Raw genomic sequence first — 22,908 nt, forward strand, 5'->3', positions numbered from 1 at the left:
GTATGTATTTGTCTGTCTAATTATGTCAACACTCCACAGGTGGCAGTAACACCAGACACACACACACACACACACACACACACACACACACACACACAAATTAGTTTATCCCTCAAAAATGGTCATGTACAGCTGTTAGTATGATTATGTGATTATGTGTGTGTTTGTGTGTATTTGTGCACATGAACGTGTTTGTGTGTGTGTTATTCAAACAGCCCCTGAGACCAGCTGAGTGTGTTCACAGCTACTTAGATAATTCCAATCATAGAGACAAACTTAGTTATACCTCTGGGAACACACACACACACACACACACACAGTTCATGAAGATGAAGTCATTCTATGCACAGAACAGTTGGAAAATCATATTGGGAGGTAACATGATGTTTTTTTTCTGACAAAAATATTTAAACGAAAGAAGAAGAAAACAGAAAATAGGGGCAAAGAAGAAATTTCATCAGGCTATGAGTGGGAGGGGAACAGAAAATAAATAGGACAGTGAAAGAGAGTGCATACACATTGAAAATGTACCATTTGCACTTAGTATTAGTATTGCCAGAAAATTCTAAATGAAATTATTTCTATATAATTTAAATATAAAATAATAATTCTTCAGAAGGTTGGAAAAATATGGACTTATGATAGTAAAACCTGTATTACAGTCAAACCTCTCCTGAGGATGATTCCGTGTGTGGTCCAGGTATTTCACATGTTATGGGGAGCCAAATCTGTTTACTCAGTCACATTATGGGAACAAAAAAGCAATTCCCCATAGGGTAAATCGTTAAATTTCAAGGTGACATGTTTTAAGGTTAGGGAAAGGTCAGGTTTAGGTTAAGTTAGGTTAGGTTAGAGTAAGTCTCCATGAAATCTGAAGTCATGGAAACACGCCTGTGTGTGTGTGTGTGTGTGTGTGTGTGTGTGTGTGTGTGTGTGTGTGTGTGTGTGTGTGTGTGTGTGTGTGTGTGTGTGTGTGTGTGTCTGTGTGTGTGCGTGTGTGTGCGTGTGTGTGTGTGTGTGTGTGCGATTAGTGTCAAAGTGTGTCTATTAGTGCCTCCCTTGGGGAGCAGGAGCAACAGCTGCTTCAGTTCTAAGGAATCTACATTCTGGAGAAGATCGAGGCTGCAATGATGAAAAGTAGCCAAGCACATTTACTCAAGTACGATTTTGAGGTACATATACTTTGCTTGAATAGCTCAATTTTATGCTACTTTAAAATTCTGCTTCACTAGATTTTGTGGGGAAATATTGTACTTTTTACTCCATTGTATTTTTAAAAAATATATAGTTAATAATTATTTACAGATTCAAATTTTACATGGAAAACAACACATGATAATCTTATAAAATACAATACTATGTCAAAGCTTAAACTAGTGTTTCCCAAACTTTTTGTCTTGCATCCCCTTACAAAAAGATGTTTGTTTTCGGGCCCCTTGTTTTTTTTTTTAGGTATGTATGAGTTGTCCTCTTAAACTTCTCAGAAAGTTTTATTTCAAGAGCTGTTTGAGCCCCACAATGGTCACATTATCCAATATTTCATAAAAGAAAAAGTTTAGACAGAAGTCCAAGAGATTAATACAAAGTTATGTAGTAGAACTTTGTCTTCTTTTTTTCCCTTTCTCATTCAACATCCCATGACCCCTAAAATTTATCAGGTGACTCTTTGAAGGAATCCCTACCTCTAATTTGGGAAAGACTGGACTAAACTAGCGAAATGTATATAAAGCACTTAAAACTAGCTCAACCTTGACCAGCTGCTACAGTAAAATGCTGCATACCCTGATACATCAGTATTAATGATCTAATGATGTCATAAAAAAATATTTCGCTGTAAGTACTTTTACTTTTGATACTTAAAGTGCATTCTCCTAATAATAATTTTGTACTTTAATTAAGTAAGATTTTGAATGAAGGACTTGGAAGATCCATCAAGTACAATTTTGTATTTAATGGATCTGAGTACTTCTTCTTCTACTTCTAAAAAGAATGAAGTTTCTGTGAAATGGGGCCTCAACAAGCTTTGGGGGACACCACAATTTTCCTCTCATTGTGTGTGTTTGAGTTACCTAGGAGAAATTGTTTTGGCAGTCTGTAGAGTTGTAGATGAAGATTACTCTAAAAATGAGAAAGATATTGAGAGGAAAATTGCCCACTCCTCTGTGTGTCAGTGGTTTTAATTTAAGATGCTTTACTCATCCCAAATCCCATCGGGCGCAAAAAGAAAAAGCAATTGATGGTTAAGAGCAGAGGCATGTTGGGATGAAAACTGAGGTGTGGAAGGGCAGAGGGATGGAGAAGATAGATCGAGTGATAACGTGAGGAAAGGAGATGGTTTCAGCCTGAGTGATGGCTTTCCAGGGAAACCCAATTGGGGGGAGGCAGATTGAAGAATTCCCAGATCCTGCGCTGCCAGACCGATCAGATGGATAAGACCTCAGGGTGATGGCTGGTTTTAGAGTTGTGACCATATCAGGAAAGAGAAGGCCTGATATATAACAGCATGGCCTCAACACACACACCCATAGTCGTCCTGCGTACCTCTGCCTCCTGCATTGGTGAGTATCAGCCTGTTGAACCAGTGTCCTTTCTCTCACTACTCTACTAACACCTTTATTTCCTCTTTTCTATCCATTGCTCAGCTTCTCTCTACAGCAGCCAGTAGGTGAGTGAGCTGGTCAGTTGGTGTGTTTTAGCAGCAGCAGAAACAGCAGCCATGCCGGGTGCATATAAAGGGGAGTGCGGGGACAATGTGGACCCCATGCCATTCCTGGTTCCCTCAGAGAAGGAGCGGCTGGATGCTATGAATAAACCATATGACATCAAGCGCTCCTGCTGGGTCAAAGATGAGAAGGAGGCTTTCATTGCTGGGGAGATTCAGTCTGAAGAAGGGGACAAAGTCACAGTCAAGACCACCAAGAACACTGTAAGACAAAGACGAAACCTGTGCATTTTGTCTTAAATATTTACTTTAAGTATAAGTGAATGATCATAATAATCATTCTTAAAATATTGACTGCGTGATTATTTTTTCTGAACAGACTGTGACTGTGAGGAAGAATGATGTTCAGCAGATGAACCCTCCTAAGTTCTACCAAGCCAGTGACATGGCTGACCTCACTTTCCTCAACGAGGCCAGCGTCTTGGAAAACCTGCGCAGCCGCTATGTCAGCATGAGGATCTATGTAAGGCTGTTGCTCAACGCAGATGACCCTACAGGCCTATAAAAACCTATTCAAAACCATGTCCTGATGACAGCATGAGGACAGTAGAAAGAACTTTGTTATGTTGCTATTATGGCACTTACAACCAAAAGCTGACTGGAATAAATTCAGCTATGTTTTCTATGGGTTATTAAAGGGGAGTTCCACCGATTTTACACATGAATATCAGTTTATCTGGCATGGGGAGTACGACACAGCCTGTGAAATCAATAATATACTGTTTTCTGTGTCTCTGGAGGAGCTACGTCAAGTCTGTAAAAATAACCCTGCGATGTTATCAAGGTTATCTCAGTTTATGGTCAGAAACTATAAAGTTCTAAAATAAATCCTGAGTTAGAAACTTAGTTATAGGAATTGACCATGCAGGGAGAGTCTAATGAAAAGATGCTATTGAGTTGCATTATGGGAAATGTAGGTTTCAGTGGTTTTGGAGCTTGACCCAGCCTACAGACTAAAAGTTATGGAGGATATTTTGGCCTTTGCAGCATCACTTTTGACTATTCTTTTCCCAAACTCTCTGGAAGAGAAATACTAAATCAGTGGATTACCCCTTTAAAAGGCTTTGTAGGAAAAGTAGGACATAACTAACTCAAGTAGAAGCACACATAGGTAGCTTAAAGTAAAACGTTAATGTGTTGAATTGCACCAGACTTTTCTCTTTTTATATACGGAATAGACAGGAAAGGCGGGATACACAAGGTGAGAGGGAAGCAATGACATTTCAAGGTGCCTATGAACCATATGTGTGCCCACATTACCCTGCTGCATCCTCAAACCCCTTTATTTCTTCCATCCCACCTCTAGACCTACTCAGGCCTCTTCTGCGTGACAATCAACCCATACAAATGGCTGCCCATCTATGGCGCGAAAGTGGCCCAGATATACAAGGGGAAAAAACGCAACGAAGTTCCTCCTCACCTCTTCTCCATCTCTGACAACGCTTACCACGACATGATGATGGGTGAGGAGAGGGCTACAGCAGGGTGTCAAGAATAAAATGTCGGATGTGGAGCAATGAGTGAAAAGTCACAGAGGGGCGCTTTGAAGCGTAAAGGGAAGGAAGAAATTTTAATCAGTCATTGGTCATTGATGGGTGAGGGGACAGAGTGAAAGTTGGCAAAGAGGTGAGGTAAGCATGCAAGTGGTATTTGGTGATTTGTGATAGCCCCCTTGAGATGAGTTGCTCGAAAGTCATTACACAGTTATATGTGGAAAGAGGGAGTGGGGCAGTTGCTGGAGGTGTGTAATCAGTGTGGCGCGTGATAATTTGTTCAGGGAGTAGAAAAATACTTTGAAGCTATTGTGTGGCATCAGGGGAGAGCTGGGAGCTGTTTGTGTTGTTGTTACTGCTGACAGGGAATACCAGCAATCCTCTGATCTGCTCAGAAGGAAATCTGCAGTAATTATTCTCGCCTCACTCTCATTCTCGCTCTCTCTGTTTCTCTTCTCTCCTGACCTCTTTATCTCCTGACAATACAGAGCATGAGAACCAGTCTATGCTAATCACGTAAGGACAGCATGTTTTTTTTTTGTTTAAGAGTCCCTTTCAAATGATGTGTACCATGTAATCTGCATGTCTCACTATTATTAACTCCTTATTGGTGTCTCTCCTCCAGCGGAGAATCTGGTGCTGGCAAGACTGAGAACACTAAGAAGGTCATCCAGTACTTTGCCAATGTTGGAGCTTCTGGGAGCAAAGCCTCAGACTCCAAGGCAAGTGTGTTTGTGTATTAGTATGCATAGACATGATTTCATATGCTGCTTTTTTTTGTATGATATGAATCATTTAAATTTCTCTTCTCTTCTCTTCTCTTCTCTTCTCTTCTCTTCTCACAGGGGTCTCTGGAAGACCAGATCATTCAGGCTAACCCAGTGCTGGAGGCATTTGGCAACGCCAAGACCATCAGAAACAACAACTCCTCACGCTTTGTAAGGACACATAGAGACAAATATGTGATCATGTTTTACATCATTAAAGGGCATAAAAATTGTTAAAACATAAAACAACAAAAAAACCCAGTACAATCAATAAATCAATAGGATTTATGTTTATGTATGTGTCTTTGTTTCAGGGAAAGTTCATCCGCATCCACTTTGGGCCGACAGCTAAGCTGGCTGGTGCCGATATAGAGACTTGTGAGTGGATTTAATGGATTTATTCTTTTATTACTTTGGATCGGGCTTTGCCAGCATTATTGCACCTTTGTAAAACAAGTCTTAGCTTTTATGTGCCATGTTTCATCAAATATATACATATCATTCTTTATAAACAACTTTAGCTGTGAAATGAAAATAATTAAGATAAATGGATCCTTATGAACTGTGTCTGTCTCGGCATATCTGTGGTGTTTTTTCTGTGTCTATGTACATGTGTGTTTGTGCATCAGATCTGCTAGAGAAATCAAGAGTGATCTCCCAGCAGGCTGCTGAGAGAGGATACCACATCTTCTACCAACTCCTTTCTGGGAGGAGGGCAGAACTCCTAGGTGATAGACATAAAGTTGCACTGTCACTGGGTCATATTGAATTGAAGTGAATGTAAGCAGAAATAACAAAGTAGAGATCTTTCTCAATGCTGGAGACACCTGATTATTTCAACATTGGATTTGTGAAATCACTAAGTGCTGAAAAAATGTTCCCTGAGTTTACTCTTCTTTGTAACACCAAAGACAGTTTCTCATGTAAGCATTTGACAAAGGACTATTAAAGGAAAATTTACAATAAATGTTTTACAGATTAAGATGACACATTTCGAAGGCTGTCTCAAAATGTGTTAAATAGTGAGTGAACAGGGAAATGTTTAACATAAAAGAGCCTGGTCAAATACAGAAAAACCATGTTGCCTGATGTTCGATTTTCAGTATTAACCTGCAGTCAACAAGATTGTCTACATCCGTGATTACCAACCAGGGTCACTTGTACCCCAGGGGACAGTTCTGCAGCTCAGCTAACTTGAAGAAATAGAAATAAATCCTCATATTATGTCACCTGACCATCAACTGTTGTTACCGAAAGTAGCTGAAAAGTAGTTAGCTAGCGAACAGATAGGTCTCAACAGTTAGCTAAAAGTAATGGACTAACGGTTAAAATAGAAAGCTAAATATAATGTATAAATGTTGAAAAAGCTCCAAGTAGTGGATAAATGATTGAAATAGTTAATAAGTGATGGATAAGCAGTTGAAATTATTTGCTAAAAGTAGTGGATAAATGGTTTAAATAACGTTAGCTAAAAGCAGGTTAATTGATAAGCAGTTTAAATAAATAGTAAAGTAAAAGTAGCAGATAAATGGTTGAAATACCTAAAAGTAAACCATTGAAATAGTTAGCTAAAAGTAATGGGTAAATTGTGAAAAAGCTAAAAGTAGTGAATACATGGTTGAAACAGCCAAAAGTAATGGATAAACAATTGAGATATAATGCTAAAAGTAGCTAAAATGTCTAGCTTCTGCCTCTAGTTAGCAATAAATTTAAACCTCACCAAAATCACCTAAATAATGAAAACATAAATAATTTTGAGAAAAATATTGTAACATATAATCAAGTGAGATAACGTCCAATTTAAAATCGATTCAAATGAACACTTTTGGAAAATAGCTGGTGGTGTTGATGACGGCGTACCTGAATTCATCTGACAGGGCTGTGGGGGTACATCAGACACAGACAAACAATGTTGGGAAACACTGGTCTAAATGATACTTTCTTTTGGTTAATAATGAATAACACCCATTGAACGGTGGGATTTGCTTTCAAGGTGACAAATTATTATTGTCTTATTATTATGTTAAATACTGTTTGTTTTCCAGATGCTCTGCTGCTGAGCCCCAACCCCAAACAGTATGTGTGGGTGTGTCAGGGAGTCACTGTGGTGGACAACATGGATGATGGAGAGGAGCTGCTGCTCACTGATGTGAGCAACACTTGTTCTCTCTCATGTTTTGATTCATAGCCTCTTTGTGTGAACTGAATTTTCCATGTTGTGCTTTGATTTTAAATAAGTAATAAAAAGTGAAATACTTCTCTGCATAGTCAAATAGAAATGTGGTCGTGTAAATTCATTAGCCTGTTGATGGTGCTGTTGCCTCTTTTTGTGTAACTTTGGTGTGCAGCACTAATCATCTCTTTTCTGTCCTCTCTCTCCTTCTATGCTCATGCGTCCACAGGAAGCCTTTGATGTACTGGGCTTCACTCTTGAGGAGAAGATGAGTGTGTACAAGCTGACTGGAGGCATAATGCACTTCGGCAACATGAAGTTCAAACAGAAACCCAGAGAGGAACAGGCTGATGTCGATTCCACTGAGGGTATAAAAAGCCAGTTTTTCTCTCTCTCTCTATGGCTTTTTCTCTCTATCTATCAACATGCCTCTTAATAATCAAGCTACCTTTCTCGACCCTGTCAATATGGCCTAGTTCTCTACCTTTTTACCTCTCTTTGGACTTCTTTTGATTTCTCTTAAAGTCTATCCTTTCATTGTGGTGCTCATATTTTTCAAACTCTGTATATTGTCTCTTCCTTTCATTAATCCCTGTTTTATCTATGTGTCCCACTTTCTCTGCATGTGTTACAAGACACTGTTAAAATAATTCCATTAATTCCATGTCCCCTCTCTTATTCCGTTCCTAAAGTGGCTGACAAAGTTGCTCACCTCATGGCCATCAACTCTGGGGAGCTTCAGAAGGGCATAACCCGTCCCAGGGTCAAGGTTGGCAATGAGTTTGTGACCAAAGGTATTGCAAAGACATTACTAAGATGATAAAGAAATTTCTAAGAAACAAAGACTAATCAGCAAGCGGGGACGATGCACTTATCCACAGTCCAATATTTGAACTCAGGTCAGAACCAGGACCAGTGTGTGTACTCCATCGGTGCTCTGGCAAAAGCCATCTATGACCGCATGTTCAAGTGGATGGTGACCCGCATCAATAAGACCCTGGACACCAAGATCCAGCGGCAGTACTTCATAGGAGTGCTAGACATTGCTGGGTTTGAGATCTTTAAGGTGAGATGCTGATGGTTTGATTGGGTGTGATGTATACCGGGTGTCTTTCAGGTTATTTCATCTCATCCTCTCACCCTTCATTATCCATATCTGTCTTTTGTCTCCAGTTCAACAGCTTTGAGCAGCTGTGCATCAACTTCACCAATGAGAAGCTGCAGCAGTTCTTCAACCACCACATGTTTGTGCTGGAGCAAGAAGAGTATAAGAAGGAGGGCATTGATTGGGTCTTCATTGACTTTGGCCTGGACCTGCAGGCTTGCATCGACCTGCTGGAAAAGGTAACGCACTCACAAATACACAGTAGCCATAAAGTGCACAAACATGGATATAGAGTGTACTGTACATCTCATTCTTTCTTTTTCTACCTCCCTCTCTCTGTCTCCTCTCCAGCCTATGGGGATTTTCTCCATCCTAGAGGAGCAGTGTGTGTTTCCAAAGGCAACAGATGCGACCTTCAAAGCAGCTCTGTATGACAATCACCTGGGCAAGTCCTCCAACTTCCTCAAACCAAAAGGGGGGAAGAAAGGAAATGAGGTCCACTTTGAACTGGTGCACTATGCTGGCACTGTGAGTACTGTATTGTTGTAGCACCATTTGACATATAGATAGATGTTAGGGGCAGGTATGTGTGCATGTGTTTGTGTAGGTATTGGTGATATCCAGCAGTGTATTCCTAATGAACAAGTGCATCCACTCTGTCAACAAGGTCATTAACATTTCTGAATTTATAGTAGGACATGTAACTTTAATGTGTACACTGATGCAGTTAAGATGTTTGTGCCTTTCACAGGTGGGTTACAACATCGCTAGCTGGCTGGAGAAGAACAAAGACCCTCTGAATGAGACGGTGGTGGGACTCTTCCAGAAGTCCTCCATGCCCCTGCTGGCTCTGCTCTTCAAAGAGGAGGAGGCTGTTGCAGGGACCAAGAAGCAGAAGAAAGGGTCTTCCTTCCAAACAGTCTCCAACTTTTACAGAGTAACTCACACAGACACACTGGGACCCTTACATGTACACATATACTAACACATAGGCACACATACAGAAGGTCAAACAATGTCTCTGACAGAAAGTGAATAAATGTATTTTCCAAAATGTCAAACTATTTCTTTGAAGTAATTTGTCGGCCCGGTCTCAGAATCAAGCTTAATTTACCGTAGTCTATCTCTTGTCCTAACCAAAATTAAAGTGAGGAACATGCTCAGTAATCACACTACTTGATCTCCAACAAAACAAAAACACACCAACACAACTGTAAAACCACATACTGAGGCAAATCTCACAACAGGCTCACAAACTCAGAGGTGTGCGTTGACTATGTCTGCTCACCAGGAACAACTGAACAAGCTGATGAGCACCCTGCGAAGCACTGCTCCCCACTTTGTCCGCTGCATCGTGCCCAATGAGTTCAAGAAGTCAGGTCAGTGCGTGAAGAGTGTGTGTGAAGTTTGATTTATTGTTAGAGGGATATGTTTTTGTGGCACAATGTCAAGCACACAGTGTATTTCAAACAGTAAAAATGTGTTCACTATAATAAAAAATGTAGTCTTTTTGAGACATTGGTTAAATATTTACTATCAGCTGGAAATTTTTGGCACTGATAATCACCTTCTCTCTCTTTCATGTTGTAAAGGTGTTACAGATAACCATCTGATCCTGCACCAGTTAGCCTGTAACGGTGTACTAGAGGGCATCCGTATTTGCAGGAAAGGATTCCCCAATAGACTACATTACCCAGAATTCAAACAGAGGTCTGATCCCCATCACTTTTGCATTGATCTCTATTAATCCAGTATCCATCTCCATTTTTTTAAAAGTGGAATAATGTTAAATTTGTACATTTCCATATAGTTTAATTCTGTCCAGTAAACATGTATTTGGTATTCTATCAGATGGCTAAACAGCATGTTTTTTAGGCCTTTACATGACACTGTATAGAAAAAGTGTCTGATTCTCCGTTTGCTTTAGATACAGGACCTTAACACATTATTTTAAAGGTTGTTTTTTTGAAGAATTATATGTACTTTATCCTAAAAAAATTTTTTTTCAAATCAGGATCTTTGTCTGCCCCTACTTTTCCATTTCATCCCTTTGTTCTCCATTTCCCTCCCTGTTCTTCTTTTCTCATTCTGCTTCTGCTCCTAATGTCTCCTAGGTACTATATCCTCAACCCCAATGTCATACCTAAGGGATTCGTTGACAACAAGAAGGCCTCTGAGCTCATCCTAAACTCTGTTGGCTTGGATAATATGGAGTACCGCATTGGCCACGGCAAGGTAAACTACTGTTGTAATTAGGCCATAATTACACAAATGAATGCACTACTGCTGATAGTAATATCCAGGGGTGGAAAGTAAAGTAAATACATTTACTCTAGTACTGCACCTTGGTACAATTTTGATGTACTTCCATTATTTTACACACAAAACATATAATCTGTTTATGAAATATGATGCATTGTTATAGATTAAACTACCCGACAGCATCTAAAGCCATTAAAATGAACTCCACCTTGACCAACATTGAAGTACCATTTACATGCCTCGCAAGAATAATAATGGTCCAATAATATACACGCATCATATTTTGATACTTAAGGTACATTTATTTCTAATACTTATGTACTTTTACTAAAGTAACATATTGAATGCAAAACTTTTACTTTTTACTCTCTACTATTTTTACAGTGTGGTATACTGTACTGCTTTTACTAGAGTAGGTGATCCTCCACAAGTGGTATCTACTATGAATTATCATGTTATAGTCAAATTAAATCTATCAAGGCTTTCTAGAGGGACACACACACACACACAAAAAAAAACGGTATTAATATCTAAAACACTACACATAACAGTATTATCATGTATAAAACAAACACATATTAACATATAATAATAATGAATGCAATATATTAAAATTTCCATTTAAATATTTGGAAGGACTTCACATATAATTTTCAATATTATATCAACATATATGCTCATATCACTGATAACGATTAATTGCCTATAGTATTATTGTCTGTATTTAGATACAGTGTACGCTAAATATTGGAATACATACAGTATGTGATTATGTTTTACACGGTAGTAAAAGTGCCAATAATTGATATATTCTTCAATATAGGGCAAATATATCTGAGGTATTCCCTACTACTCTGCAAACAGAATATTACACGTACAGTATGTCAGTATATTACATGTAATATGTATATATAACAAACTAAATTTGACTTGTAATTATCTTGTGCACATAAATCGTTTGATCAGTTCATTTCAAAAACAGTGGTGGAGAAACCTCCCTTAAAGCTCATCGTTTCCATGTCCTAAAACCTAGGAGCAGGTAAATTCATCATTTGGTCAGTTGAAAACTTAAAATGAGAACATGCAGTTGATAAATGACTCCATCCTGATTTTTCCTCTCCTCCTTGTCTTCTTTCCTCTTTAACCTGTTTGTGTTCTCCTCTCCAGGTGTTTTTCCGTGCAGGCGTCCTGGCGAAGCTGGAGGACATGCGTGACGAGCGGTTGGCAAAGATCATCACCATGCTGCAGGCTCAACTTAGAGGAACTCTAATGAGGATTGAGTTTAAAAAGATGGTGGACAGACGGTCAGTGTGTGCCTGTGTTCGTGTGTGTATGCATGGCCGGTTTTCCTTTAATGGCGACTCATGTTTGTGAGCACTAACAGTGTTTCTGTATTTATGTGTGTGTGTGTGATGCAGAATTGCACTAATGGCCATCCAGCGCAACGTGAGGAAGTTCCTTCAGTTACGCTTCTGGGGCTGGTGGAAACTCTACACTAAGGTAAAATGCTGAATTTTTCCCTCTTGACAAATAAATTACCTTCATCTTTATCACCTTCATCATCATCATATTTTCTGCCTTGGCTCCCCCAGGTGAAGCCCCTGCTGATGGTCGCCCGTCAGGAGGAGGTCTTTAAGGCCAAGGAGGAGGAGTTGAGGGTCGCAGTGGAGAAGGTCAAGGAGCTGGAGGGCAAGATCAAAGATCTTGAGGGGAAGATGGTCACTCTTTCACAGGAAAAGAACGACCTGGCCCTGGCGCTAGCTGCAGTAAGTGCACATCTGCACACAGTTAAGTTTACATGTGAGGATCATATATGTCTCTTGAAATTGTTTTGGGGGTATTGAAGTCCTTAAAATGTAAACAGTTAGCTCTTGTTGTGAGTTAGTGTGCAGATATGGCACATAAACGATTCTTAAGCCAGAGCTTTCTCTGTCATTGCACCTGTATAATCATAAACATACAGACACACAGTACATACTCACATATACACACTTTATACCCTTGGCTCCCTGCAGGAGCAGGACACGCTGGGTGATGCCGAGGAGCGCTGCACCCAGCTGATGCACCAAAAGGTCCACCTGGAGCAGTCAGTACAGGTAATTTACCTCTTTAATAGTTAACAGTAAATAAGAGTTTTCCCCTAGGCATGTAGTGATGGTGTAGTAATACAGCAACATACAAAATTGGCATTGTACAACTATTTTTGCTGACATCGTAGAAGATTTACAGTCTACTGCTTTTAAGTGATAACTGACAATATAATTTGCATAATGTTTATAGCAAACACAGGACCAGATGATCTCATTAAGATTCTGTGATATGTGTGTGAAAACACTGGCTTGTGTTGACCAAAATTGCAAATTAAGGATCTGCGTGAGCGCCTGGAGGAAGAAGAGGGCAACACAGCCTCCCTCCATGGCCAGAGAAGGCAGTTGGAAGGGGAGCTGACTGAACTGAAGAGAGACTTGGAGTCTCTGGAATCCACACTGGCCAAGACTGAGAAGGAGAAACAGGTAAAGGGGAGGAAGAGGACAAGGAGGCTGAGGAGGGAGGAAATGAAATATAGCAGCTGTGGAGATATAGTTTATTTCACTAAATATTTTTAGGCATTGCGAGGATCTGCAGCCATCTGGACCGATGGACAGAAAACCAGCATATGATATGTAAGATTCAGAGTTTACCACTGAATTCTTGTACAATGGTGTGTTTAGAGTTTGGACTTCAAGGTGCGGACTCTGACAGGTGACCTGAGCCAGAGGGACGACCATATCGCAAAGCTGCAGAAGGAAAAGAGAACTCTGGAGGAACTGCAACAGGTGAACAAACACACGCACACAGGACAACATGCACATGAATTCATATTTTTAAATTATGTATTATGTATTTTTGTGGTACTTTTTTGTGTATGAGTTTAATAGTGACCAAGATCTATGTATATATATATATATATATATATATATATATATATATATATATATATATGTATATATATATATATATATATATATATACATAATTTATTTATTTTTTTCTCTTATTATTTATTCAGAAAACTCTGGATGATCTCCAAACAGAAGAAGATAAAGTTAACCATCTAACCAAGACCAACAGCAAACTCAACACCCAAGTGAATGAGGTATGAGACTCCTCGCCTGTAAGACTTTTTATGAAGCAGGAATATGTGCAGACCTGCAACTGAATATACTCAGCACTAGTGCCTTAATTATGTAGGGACTGATTTGTGTATATGTGTATCTGTCCGTCTGTGCATGTGTGTATGTGTGCGTGTGTGTGTTTTTATGTGTGTGTGTGCGTGTGTTTAGCTGGAGGACAGCTGGGAGCAGGAGAAGAGGATCAGGGCGGAGGTGGACAAAGCGAGGAGGAAGGCGGAGGGAGACCTGAAGATGACCATAGAGAACCTGAATGAGATGGAGAATGCAAAGCTTGATCTGGAGGAGGTCATCAAGAAGTGAGAGAGAAAAGTCTGCAGACACAAACACGCACACACACACACACACACACACACACACACAGAAGCTGACAAGTTCATCAAAGCTATAGCATCTCATGTCTGTACTTCAAAGCTTAATATCTGTATATGTACCTCACTCTCTTTTACAAACTGTCACTCCCAGTGGATCCTGATCCTCCGCTGTGCGTGTGTGTGTATGTGTTCATGTAGGAGAGACTTTGAGATCAACAACATGAACTCGAAGCTGGAGGACGAACAGGCTCTCAGCTCCATGCTCAGCCGCAAGCTGAAAGAGCACCAGGTTTGTCGTTAGAGGTGCAAGAGTCCACAGGCTTTTGTTCCATTTAACACTACAGCAGCTGATTTCAAGTATTAGATAAGGACAAGCCTAGACATGAGCCGTCAGTGGAGATGTTGTTCCTACAAATGCTGAGCTAAATTTGTAATTATTAATAGCCACACTAGCAACATGGCTCTAGGGATGACAATGTCAGTTGGTTGGTTGGTTGGTTGGTCCACCACTTTGGTCCAGGGTGAAAAAGCTCAACAATTATATGAAAAACATCAACATGTTTGCAGTGTAATCTTTTTATTTGAATTGCTCACTTGCATGTGAAAGTAACACAGGTTTCAACTGTCGATCCTCCTGAGGCTGGCAAAAGAGCAGATTTCTATTTTGCCACTTTGAATGGGAAACAATTATGGTACAACTTATTACAAAGCCCAAATCTAAATTCATTTTTATTCAGAGGACATTATATTTGTGGGTAAGCTGATTAAATTTTACTTTTACTTTTGATTTGGAATTTTACTTGTTGCATTCCTACAAATAGTGGCTTTACTGCAGTGTTCCCACAATCTGGAACCTGACATGTACCACATGCTTTTCGCAGTGGTACATGTGACATGATGAATGTTGCATCATTTAGTTTGGTTTAGTTTATTTCATTCATTTATCATCGACCACAAAGGAACTCAGGATAATGGCAGATGAACAAAAGAGAAAGAGAACTCAAATATATGGTTAGGACATAGGGGAGAGGGTGAAAATGAAGAGTTGAAGAATTAAAGGAGGATATATAGCAATGACAATAAAAAGTTTTTTTCTTGTTTGTACTCAAGCACAGGTTCATCCATTTTGTCTTCTCTTTTTTCTCTCAGGGCCGCATTGAGGAGCTGGAGGAGGAGCTGGAAGCTGAACGAGCCATGAGAGCCAAGGTACAGATTGTATCTTTAACATCTTCATCCATGGATTCAGCTATAACAGGCTACTTTAGAACAAACCTCATACTCGACTGACCGCTACAATTATTTTTTCACATGTTGACCAGTATACGTAGGCTGAAAGGTCAGATATCACATGTTGCAGTTAGAAATTAAAGTTGAGTCTCTCTTCGTTCTCTGATAGGTTGAGAAGCAGAGGGCAGAGCTGTCACGAGATCTGGAGGATCTCAGTGACAGGCTGGAAGAGGCGGGAGGAGCCACTGTCGCCCAGGTGAGTGTGTCTGACAGCTGTCAGTCAACCGGATGGCATTACTGTGAACTCCAGCATGACCTTTGCCCTCCCAACGTCCACAACCTCCTCTGTGCTTGATGCTTCAGATCGAGCAGAACAGGAAGCGGGAGGCGGACCTGCTGAAGCTAAGGCGGGAGCTGGAGGAGGCCGCGCTCCAATCAGAGGCCACAGCGGCGGCGCTGAGGAAGAAACACTCAGACGCGATGGCAGAGCTGGGCGAGCAGCTGGAGAACCTGACCAGACTGAAAGTCAAACTGGAGAAGGACAAACAGACCATGAAAGCTGAGATTGAAGACCTCAACGTCACTATGGAGGCCACTCAGAGAGCAAAGGTACAAAGTTTTGGAAAATCTTGCTCGATTAACTCCATCAAGAAAACACATCATACATGAATATAAACTAAAACACTCTTCTGTTTTTACCTCTGTGTGTATCTGGGTGTATACATGTGTAGATGAACTCTGAGGCCCACGCCCATAAGCTGGAAGACAACCTGGCAGAGGCAAATGCTCGCCTGGCTGAGATGGAGCGCACTCAGACTGAGCTCAACACTGCTAAAATCCATCTGACTGGTGAGAGCACACAAACAAAAACACAAACACAGTTCCTTGGAGTTTGTTATAAACCTGTACTTCTATTTTTTATTTTTTTTGCTTGTGTGTGTGTTTAGCGGAGAACAGTGATCTGAGCCGGGAGTTGGAGGACGTCCAGAGTAAGCTGACCCAGGTGACCAGGCTGAAGGCCTCACTCACCTTGCAGATCGATGAGCTCAAAAGACAGGTGGATGAGGAGAACAAGGTACAAAGCACGGACACACACACACACACACACACACACACACACACAAACACACACACACACACACACACACACACACACACACACACACACACACACACACTTGTTTAACCTTTATTTAGAAGAAACGATACATATTTTTACACATTTTCTCAACTGAGAGTTGCCCAGTTCAATCACTTCCCAGCTGACATTTTCCCAGTTGGTTCTGAGATTCAAATGAATAAGTTTGAGTTTTAACTCTTTCTCTGACCTTTAGGCTTCCCTCTCGAGTTTTCTTTTACTTGCTTATAAAATAATGAGACCTCTAATAAAACTGACAGCTAAGTCCTCTCTCCCTTTCTGTAGGGTCGTAACACAGCAGTGGTGGCCCTTGCCAACGCCCGTCATGACCTCTCCCTGCTGAAGGAGCAGCTGGAGGAGGAGTCAGAAGCCCGCGGGGAGCTGCAGCGCCTCGTGTCCAAGCTCAACGCTGATGTCACCTCCTGGAGGAGCAAGTATGAGACGGATGCCATCCACCGCACCGAGGAGCTGGAGGAGACCAAGTACGTTAAACAGAACTGAAAAAATTCAGTTATCACCACTTCAAATCAAAGGGGAGCCAAAGTTTTATATATTACTCCTATGTGTAAATGAATGCAAAAATAAACTAGTGGTAATACTTTTTAGTTTAATCCTACAGTTTCAATTACTACTACAGTCTCCCTCTTTCCTTCCACCCACTCCCCTCCAGGCGTAAACTTGCAGTGCGTCTCCAGGAGGCAGAGGAGGCAGCGGAGGCAGCCCAAGCCAGAGCTGCCAGCTTGGAGAAGGTCAAGCAGAGGCTGCAGGGTGAGGTGGAGGACCTTACCATAGACCTCGAGAAGGTACACACACACACACACACACACACATGCAGACAAAGGAATGTCTGTAGCTCAGTGTGTGAAACACACAGTCCAGGCTTCAATTGTCACCAGAGCCATTCATGCTAAAAGTACATTCTCTCATAGCTTTGTAAGAGGGGAATAATTGATTAATCTAGTTATTTATTATTTAATTAATTCATTAATAACTTGGCTGTAAACAAATGGCCCTCAAAGTATGTCTTAAAAGTTCTTGGTGTCTTTGACCCACTGTAAATCCTTGTGAACCTGTAACAAGCAACTGTATTTTAACTCGATATAAAACGAATAATCAGTTATTCAGTATTGCTTTTTTATCATTACCTCTCAGCCCACATCTTTGTATCTTTGGTCTCTTTTCTTATTATCAGTATCTGTATATCAGTAAAATAATGATCAGTTAAAAATATATCACTTATTCTTAAATGTAAGCTGTAAGGTACACTCTATATATGCACCGACAGAAAAGGTACTTCTTTAAGTGAGAAGACGCTTTTGTCTGCGTTTGTGTGACTAGTCCAACGCGGCAGCAGCAGCTTTGGATAAGAAGCAGCGGGTTTTCGACAAGCTGGTGGCCGAGTGGAGCCAGAAGAATGAGGAGCTGCAACTGGAACTGGACAACAGCCAGAAGGAGAGTCGCTCCTACATGACAGAGCTCTACAAGCTGAAGACGGCCTACGAGGAGAGCCAGGATCAGATAGAGACCGTCCGCAAGGAGAACAAAACCCTCTCTGGTGCCTTCTAACTGCTGCAGATGCTGTGATAGAACAGATGGGAAAAGTCAAGCTGGATAATAAAACCTGAATAACAATGTATAGTAACATGTATTTCTGTATGTACCCCCTCTTCTCACAGAGGAGATCAAGGAGTTGGTCGACCAGCTTGGCGAAGGAGGCCGCAGCGTCCACGAGCTGCAGAAAGCCAAGAAGAAACTGGAGGTGGAGAAGGAGGAGCTGCAGCTGGCTCTGGAGGAAGCTGAAGCCTCACTAGAGGTGCAAAGAGCTCTTATGGTCAAGAAAAAACTTGGCTTGTGTGAGTTCTGAATGTAGAATTATCTCAGGAGATACTGTAGATGAATTTTGGGAAAATAATGACAGATTATGTGCAGACCTTTGATGGGATGGGAAAGGTGAAAGATGGAGCAAATAAGGGACTTGTGCTTCCATTCATAGGTGCAGTTGTCAATATGTGGTGTGTGTATGTGTGCGTGTGTGTCCAGGTGGAGGAAGGTAAGCTGGTACGTGTACAGCTGGAGCTGGCTCAAGTCAAGGCCGACATCGACCGCAGAATCCACGAGAAGGAGGAGGAGTTTGAAGTCACCAGGTTAGACATGCAATTCACAATTGTGCCCACTAACCAGGTTTATCCACAATAAGGTAATTCGTATCTGTTGGACCAGCCAGCTTTGGCTTATATTTATAACCTTGAATCCTCATCTATGACCTGTGTGCTTGTGCCGTCTAGAAAGAACCACGCGCGTGCAGTGGAGTCACTGCAGGCCAGCCTGGAGGCAGAGGCCAAAGGCCGTGCCGAGGCTCTGAGGATGAAGAAGAAGATGGAGGGAGACTTTAATGAGATGGAGATTCAGCTGGAGCATGCTAACAGGAACAACGCTGAGCTGGTCAAAACCCTGAAGAAGCTGCAGCAGCAGATCAAAGTAGGTGATGACCAAGAGGCGGAATATGGAACTGCTTAGAATAATACCGCAGGTTGAAAATACTACTGCAACAATCCTTATGTCCCACCCCCTACCTCTTGTCCAGGATCTGCAGGTGCAGATGGATGAGGACGCCCGTCAGCACGAGGAGCTGAGGGAGAAGTACAGCCTCCAGGAGCGCCGTCTCTGTCTCATGCAGGGGGAGATGGAGGAGCTGAGAGGAGGCCTGGAGGCATCCGAGAGGGCCCGCAAACAAATAGAGCAGGAGCTGGTGGACACCACAGAGAGGTTCAGTGAGATCAGCATGCAGGTAAATGGCTGTGCAGGAAGACTACAGAGGCACACACACATACAGACAACTGATGGTTTTAATTGTTTTAGAATACAATCTTCCTACATTTTTAACTGGCATATGCAGCATATGTATTTTGATTCGGCCTTTGACTTCTTGCTGCTGTCATTTTCTCCAGTGCATTGTGCAATCAAATTTTCATCAATTTTTCTTACCCTAGAACCAAAGTCTGACTATCCTGAAGAGAAAACTGGAGGCCGAACTTGCCCGACTGTCCAGTGAGAATGAGGAGCTGATCTCAGAGTTTCGCGCTGCTGATGAGAGAGCCAAGAAGGCCGTGACTGACGTGAGCGACAGGACTACACAAACGGAAAAAAAAAAGTTTTAACTGTAGTCAAACATAAATATGTAATAGAAAAGGCATAAAACTTACAAAAAAATAAATTATTTGGTTTGATCTGTTTTGGGGATTGAGTATAAAATGAAACGTGGCGTCTGCGTCCAGGCAACACGACTGTGTGAGGAGCTTCGGCAAGAGCAGGACCGGAGCTCCCACCTCGAGAAGATCAAGAAGAACCAGGAGCAGAACCTCAGAGACCTCACACTTAGGCTGGAGGAGGCTGAGCAGCAGGGTCTGAAGGCCGGAAAACGCACCATCCAGAAACTGGAAACCAGGGTGAGGACTTGGATTAATTGAGAGATGGTAGCAATAGCAGTACCTTAAAAGTGACAAATAGGGGAAGAGGACACATATACAGACAACACAGCTGGGCCAGGCATCTCATCCGCAGGCATTTCTTCCCCTTTATTATCCTACTAGATCAAGGAGTTGGAAAATGAGCTGGACCAGGAGCAGAAGCGCCACATGGAGACGGTGAAAAACCTCCGTAAGGGAGAGCGTCGACTCAAGGAGCTGATCTTCCAGACAGAGGAGGACCACAAGACCAATCAACGCATGCAGGAGCTGGTGGAGAAACTCCAGAACAAGCTCAAGTCTTACAAACGGCAGATAGAGGACGCTGTGAGTAGGAGTGGTGACACTGGATTTAAAATTAAAAATTAAAAATTCTTTGTCTTTCTAATAATGACTTGTGTTTTTGGTTTTTTTAACGAGCAGGTGCTTTCTGTTACAAATACATACACTCAGTTGCCATTTTATTAGGTGCCCCTAGCTAAAACTAAGACTCCCGCCTATTTATATCAGTGAGGATAGGCTAAGTAACAGAAACACCTCTGCATAATGTAATAAGGCTCAACATTGTCTAAAATGACGATTACGTTGAATCAGCACCTCTCTAAAACAGATACAACAAGAATTTGATATTTTGGAAGATTTAATTATTAGCTTTCTGGCAGAGAGTTAGATGAGAAGATTGATACCACTCTCGCATCTGTATGTTAAAAACTGTTGGCCATAAAGTAAATGAGCAGAAATTTCTAACAATTCCTTTAAATTGTGGCACTTTTAATTACCCTACTTGGTTCCCATTAGAGCCTTGTAGATTCAAAATTATGACAATCAAAAAATGGGACACTTTCTTTAAATTTGTCAAAAGCAGACAGGTTACAGGGCATGCCGAAGACATTTTCCTAGTTTTCCCTCGAACAAAAGTGTGTACGTTTATTTAATACTAAGACAAACGTCTTCTCTCTGTCACTGTAGGAGGAGCAGGCCAACAGCAGCCTGTCAAAGTACAGGAAGACGATCCACGAGCTGGATGATGCTGAGGAGCGTGCAGAAATGGCAGAGATGGCCCTTAATAAAATTAGGACCAGGAATAGAGCCTCTGCCACTAAGGGCTTCACCTCGGTGGAAATTGTCCAGGTCACCAAGCCCACCAGTGGAGGACAGGACGGATAGAGGGGAACAGACATGCACACATCGCTAGCAGGTGGGTATATATACACAGAACAAGATGATAAGCTGCCTGAGCATGTGCTTATACGCTTGTATGTGTATCATCTTTGACGCACACATTATTGTTCTTGTCTTTTTGCTCCCACAGAGTGACACACACTCATTCAGCCCTCCAGAGGACCCTTCACTGAGGAAGTGTGAGCACAGGCACCCTGAAGAAAGTCTTAAAAAAACCAGACAGAGCTCCTTAGAAAGTCTTAAATAATTAAATGAGTCTTTAACATCACCAATAGTCTTAATCAGTATAGTCATAGGATATGCCACACAGCCTCTTCAAGTCGATTTTAGCCTCCATGCCAAGCATGTTTTACTGTTAGTATGCCTTGAATGTACTGTATGTAACTACAGTCTTTGAATGTGCACCTAAAGGTGTTTTTATGTTAAACTTTCAGGAATGGAGTTTTGGCTGTGTCTGACCTTTGCTATCATGGGTCTGTAGAGTTTTTTGGATCCCATATTGTCTCTTAGTAAGTGTGAAAGAGTTTGTTCAGTGTTTATATATGTGTCTGTGTGTCTTGCATCATCTCAGTTAGTGTCCTCAGACAGGAGGGAGGATTGGGTGAAGCTGTGTTCTCACGTCAATGATAGAGAGCCCACCTGTGTGTGTCGCTCCTGCACGTGTGTTCAAAGTGTGTGTAGTGAACCCCTACAAAGTCTTAATAAACTACAAGCAAGTGACAGTGTCCCTTATTATTGTGCAAACAGAGAGGTCTGTGGCTTATTCGTAGGAAAGGGGTCTCACTTGGCGAAGCACAAATCCAGCGACATTACATTTAGTGTTTTTGACTTTAGCCCTTTATCTGCGTACAGACTAGAAACCCAAATCTGGTTGAGAAGGTAACTGTGCCTTCAATCTATACCAAAAATGATACAATTATGAGGGCCCCCCACATGCTCCCCAAGTTAATTTATAATGATGTGGTTAAATGTAAATTGATTAAAGAATATTCACCATAAAAGCATAATATCAACTTATGTGTTTAAGATATCATAACTAGATTTTGACACACTGCCTCTTGCCAAGACTGCATTAAAGCTGCTCTAATCATTATTTCTGTATTAACAGAAAAAATAGTGGTACATTTAGCATGTCTAAATATGTGTAAATAGGCAACTGTTTGCGAATATCAGCTTAAAGGGCGATGTCAGTGTTGCGCTTACAGCCTGTTGTTCGGCCCCCATGTAGCCAAAAAAGTTTATTAGTGCAGATTTAAAATTAGGTCAAAATGCAGGAGCCACTTTAAGGCACTTATCGTTTCAGTTTCCATCTTGCTTTTGTGGTGCATACTATCGCAGAAATGTGTTCATAATCAAATTACCACATTACCACAAAGTAATTGCTTGAAACTGGGGCCTTTGCACCTGAAGGTATGAGGCAGTTACTGGGCTTATAATACAGCCGTCATCATGAATTACGACAGTGTAAAGATTACACACAGTGTCTCTGGAGTGCTGTAGCCTGCAAATCAGAATTCTGAGTAAGTCAGAGATTTACATTTGGATGGTGGGATAGTGTCTGAAAGTGGCTTTTGTTTGGTTCATTTTGAATATAACCATGTCTATGAATGAAAATTAAGTGCTGGTTCTTGTCAGTACTATATGTCAGTAATTTTCAACATCAAGACCTCAAGGTATTATGGTACATTTTTTTATCTATTTCAATTAATTATTGTAAAATAATATCTGGGATAACTTAAGGTGAGATTTTCTAGTTACAATAACAAGAACAAAAGGCACCTATCTCATACATCAACATTGAATTTATTTTCATTTTAGTTTCAGATGAACGTTTCACATCTTATACAAAAATCATTAGAAAACGCCTGACACTCCAAAATCCCATGGCTAC

At 41.1% G+C, this 22,908-nt stretch overlaps 1 protein-coding gene across 1 annotated transcript; it reads left to right on the plus strand.

Annotated features, from left to right (window-relative positions):
- The first annotated feature begins 2,716 nt into the window (after positions 1 to 2,716).
- Positions 2,717 to 21,002, plus strand: LOC120783749 (myosin-16-like). The gene is made up of 43 exons (XM_040116944.1): positions 2,717 to 2,926; positions 3,042 to 3,185; positions 4,029 to 4,185; positions 4,704 to 4,731; positions 4,841 to 4,937; positions 5,061 to 5,153; positions 5,297 to 5,360; positions 5,612 to 5,710; positions 7,028 to 7,131; positions 7,385 to 7,523; positions 7,848 to 7,949; positions 8,055 to 8,221; positions 8,329 to 8,499; positions 8,612 to 8,788; positions 9,012 to 9,197; positions 9,552 to 9,639; positions 9,853 to 9,970; positions 10,375 to 10,495; positions 11,690 to 11,826; positions 11,941 to 12,022; positions 12,115 to 12,288; positions 12,538 to 12,618; positions 12,889 to 13,035; positions 13,234 to 13,338; positions 13,572 to 13,658; positions 13,846 to 13,991; positions 14,205 to 14,295; positions 15,156 to 15,212; positions 15,403 to 15,489; positions 15,597 to 15,842; positions 15,965 to 16,082; positions 16,181 to 16,308; positions 16,657 to 16,853; positions 17,042 to 17,174; positions 17,710 to 17,926; positions 18,048 to 18,184; positions 18,412 to 18,515; positions 18,657 to 18,849; positions 18,956 to 19,159; positions 19,362 to 19,487; positions 19,647 to 19,817; positions 19,962 to 20,162; positions 20,805 to 21,002. The coding sequence occupies exons 1-43, from the start codon at positions 2,717 to 2,719 to the stop codon at positions 21,000 to 21,002; spliced, it is 5,832 nt and encodes a 1,943-aa protein (XP_039972878.1).
- Positions 21,003 to 22,908: the final 1,906 nt, after the last annotated feature.

Source organism: Xiphias gladius, chromosome 3 (genome assembly GCF_016859285.1).
Source record: "Xiphias gladius isolate SHS-SW01 ecotype Sanya breed wild chromosome 3, ASM1685928v1, whole genome shotgun sequence".
In the NCBI taxonomy this organism is placed as follows: domain Eukaryota; kingdom Metazoa; phylum Chordata; class Actinopteri; order Istiophoriformes; family Xiphiidae; genus Xiphias; species Xiphias gladius.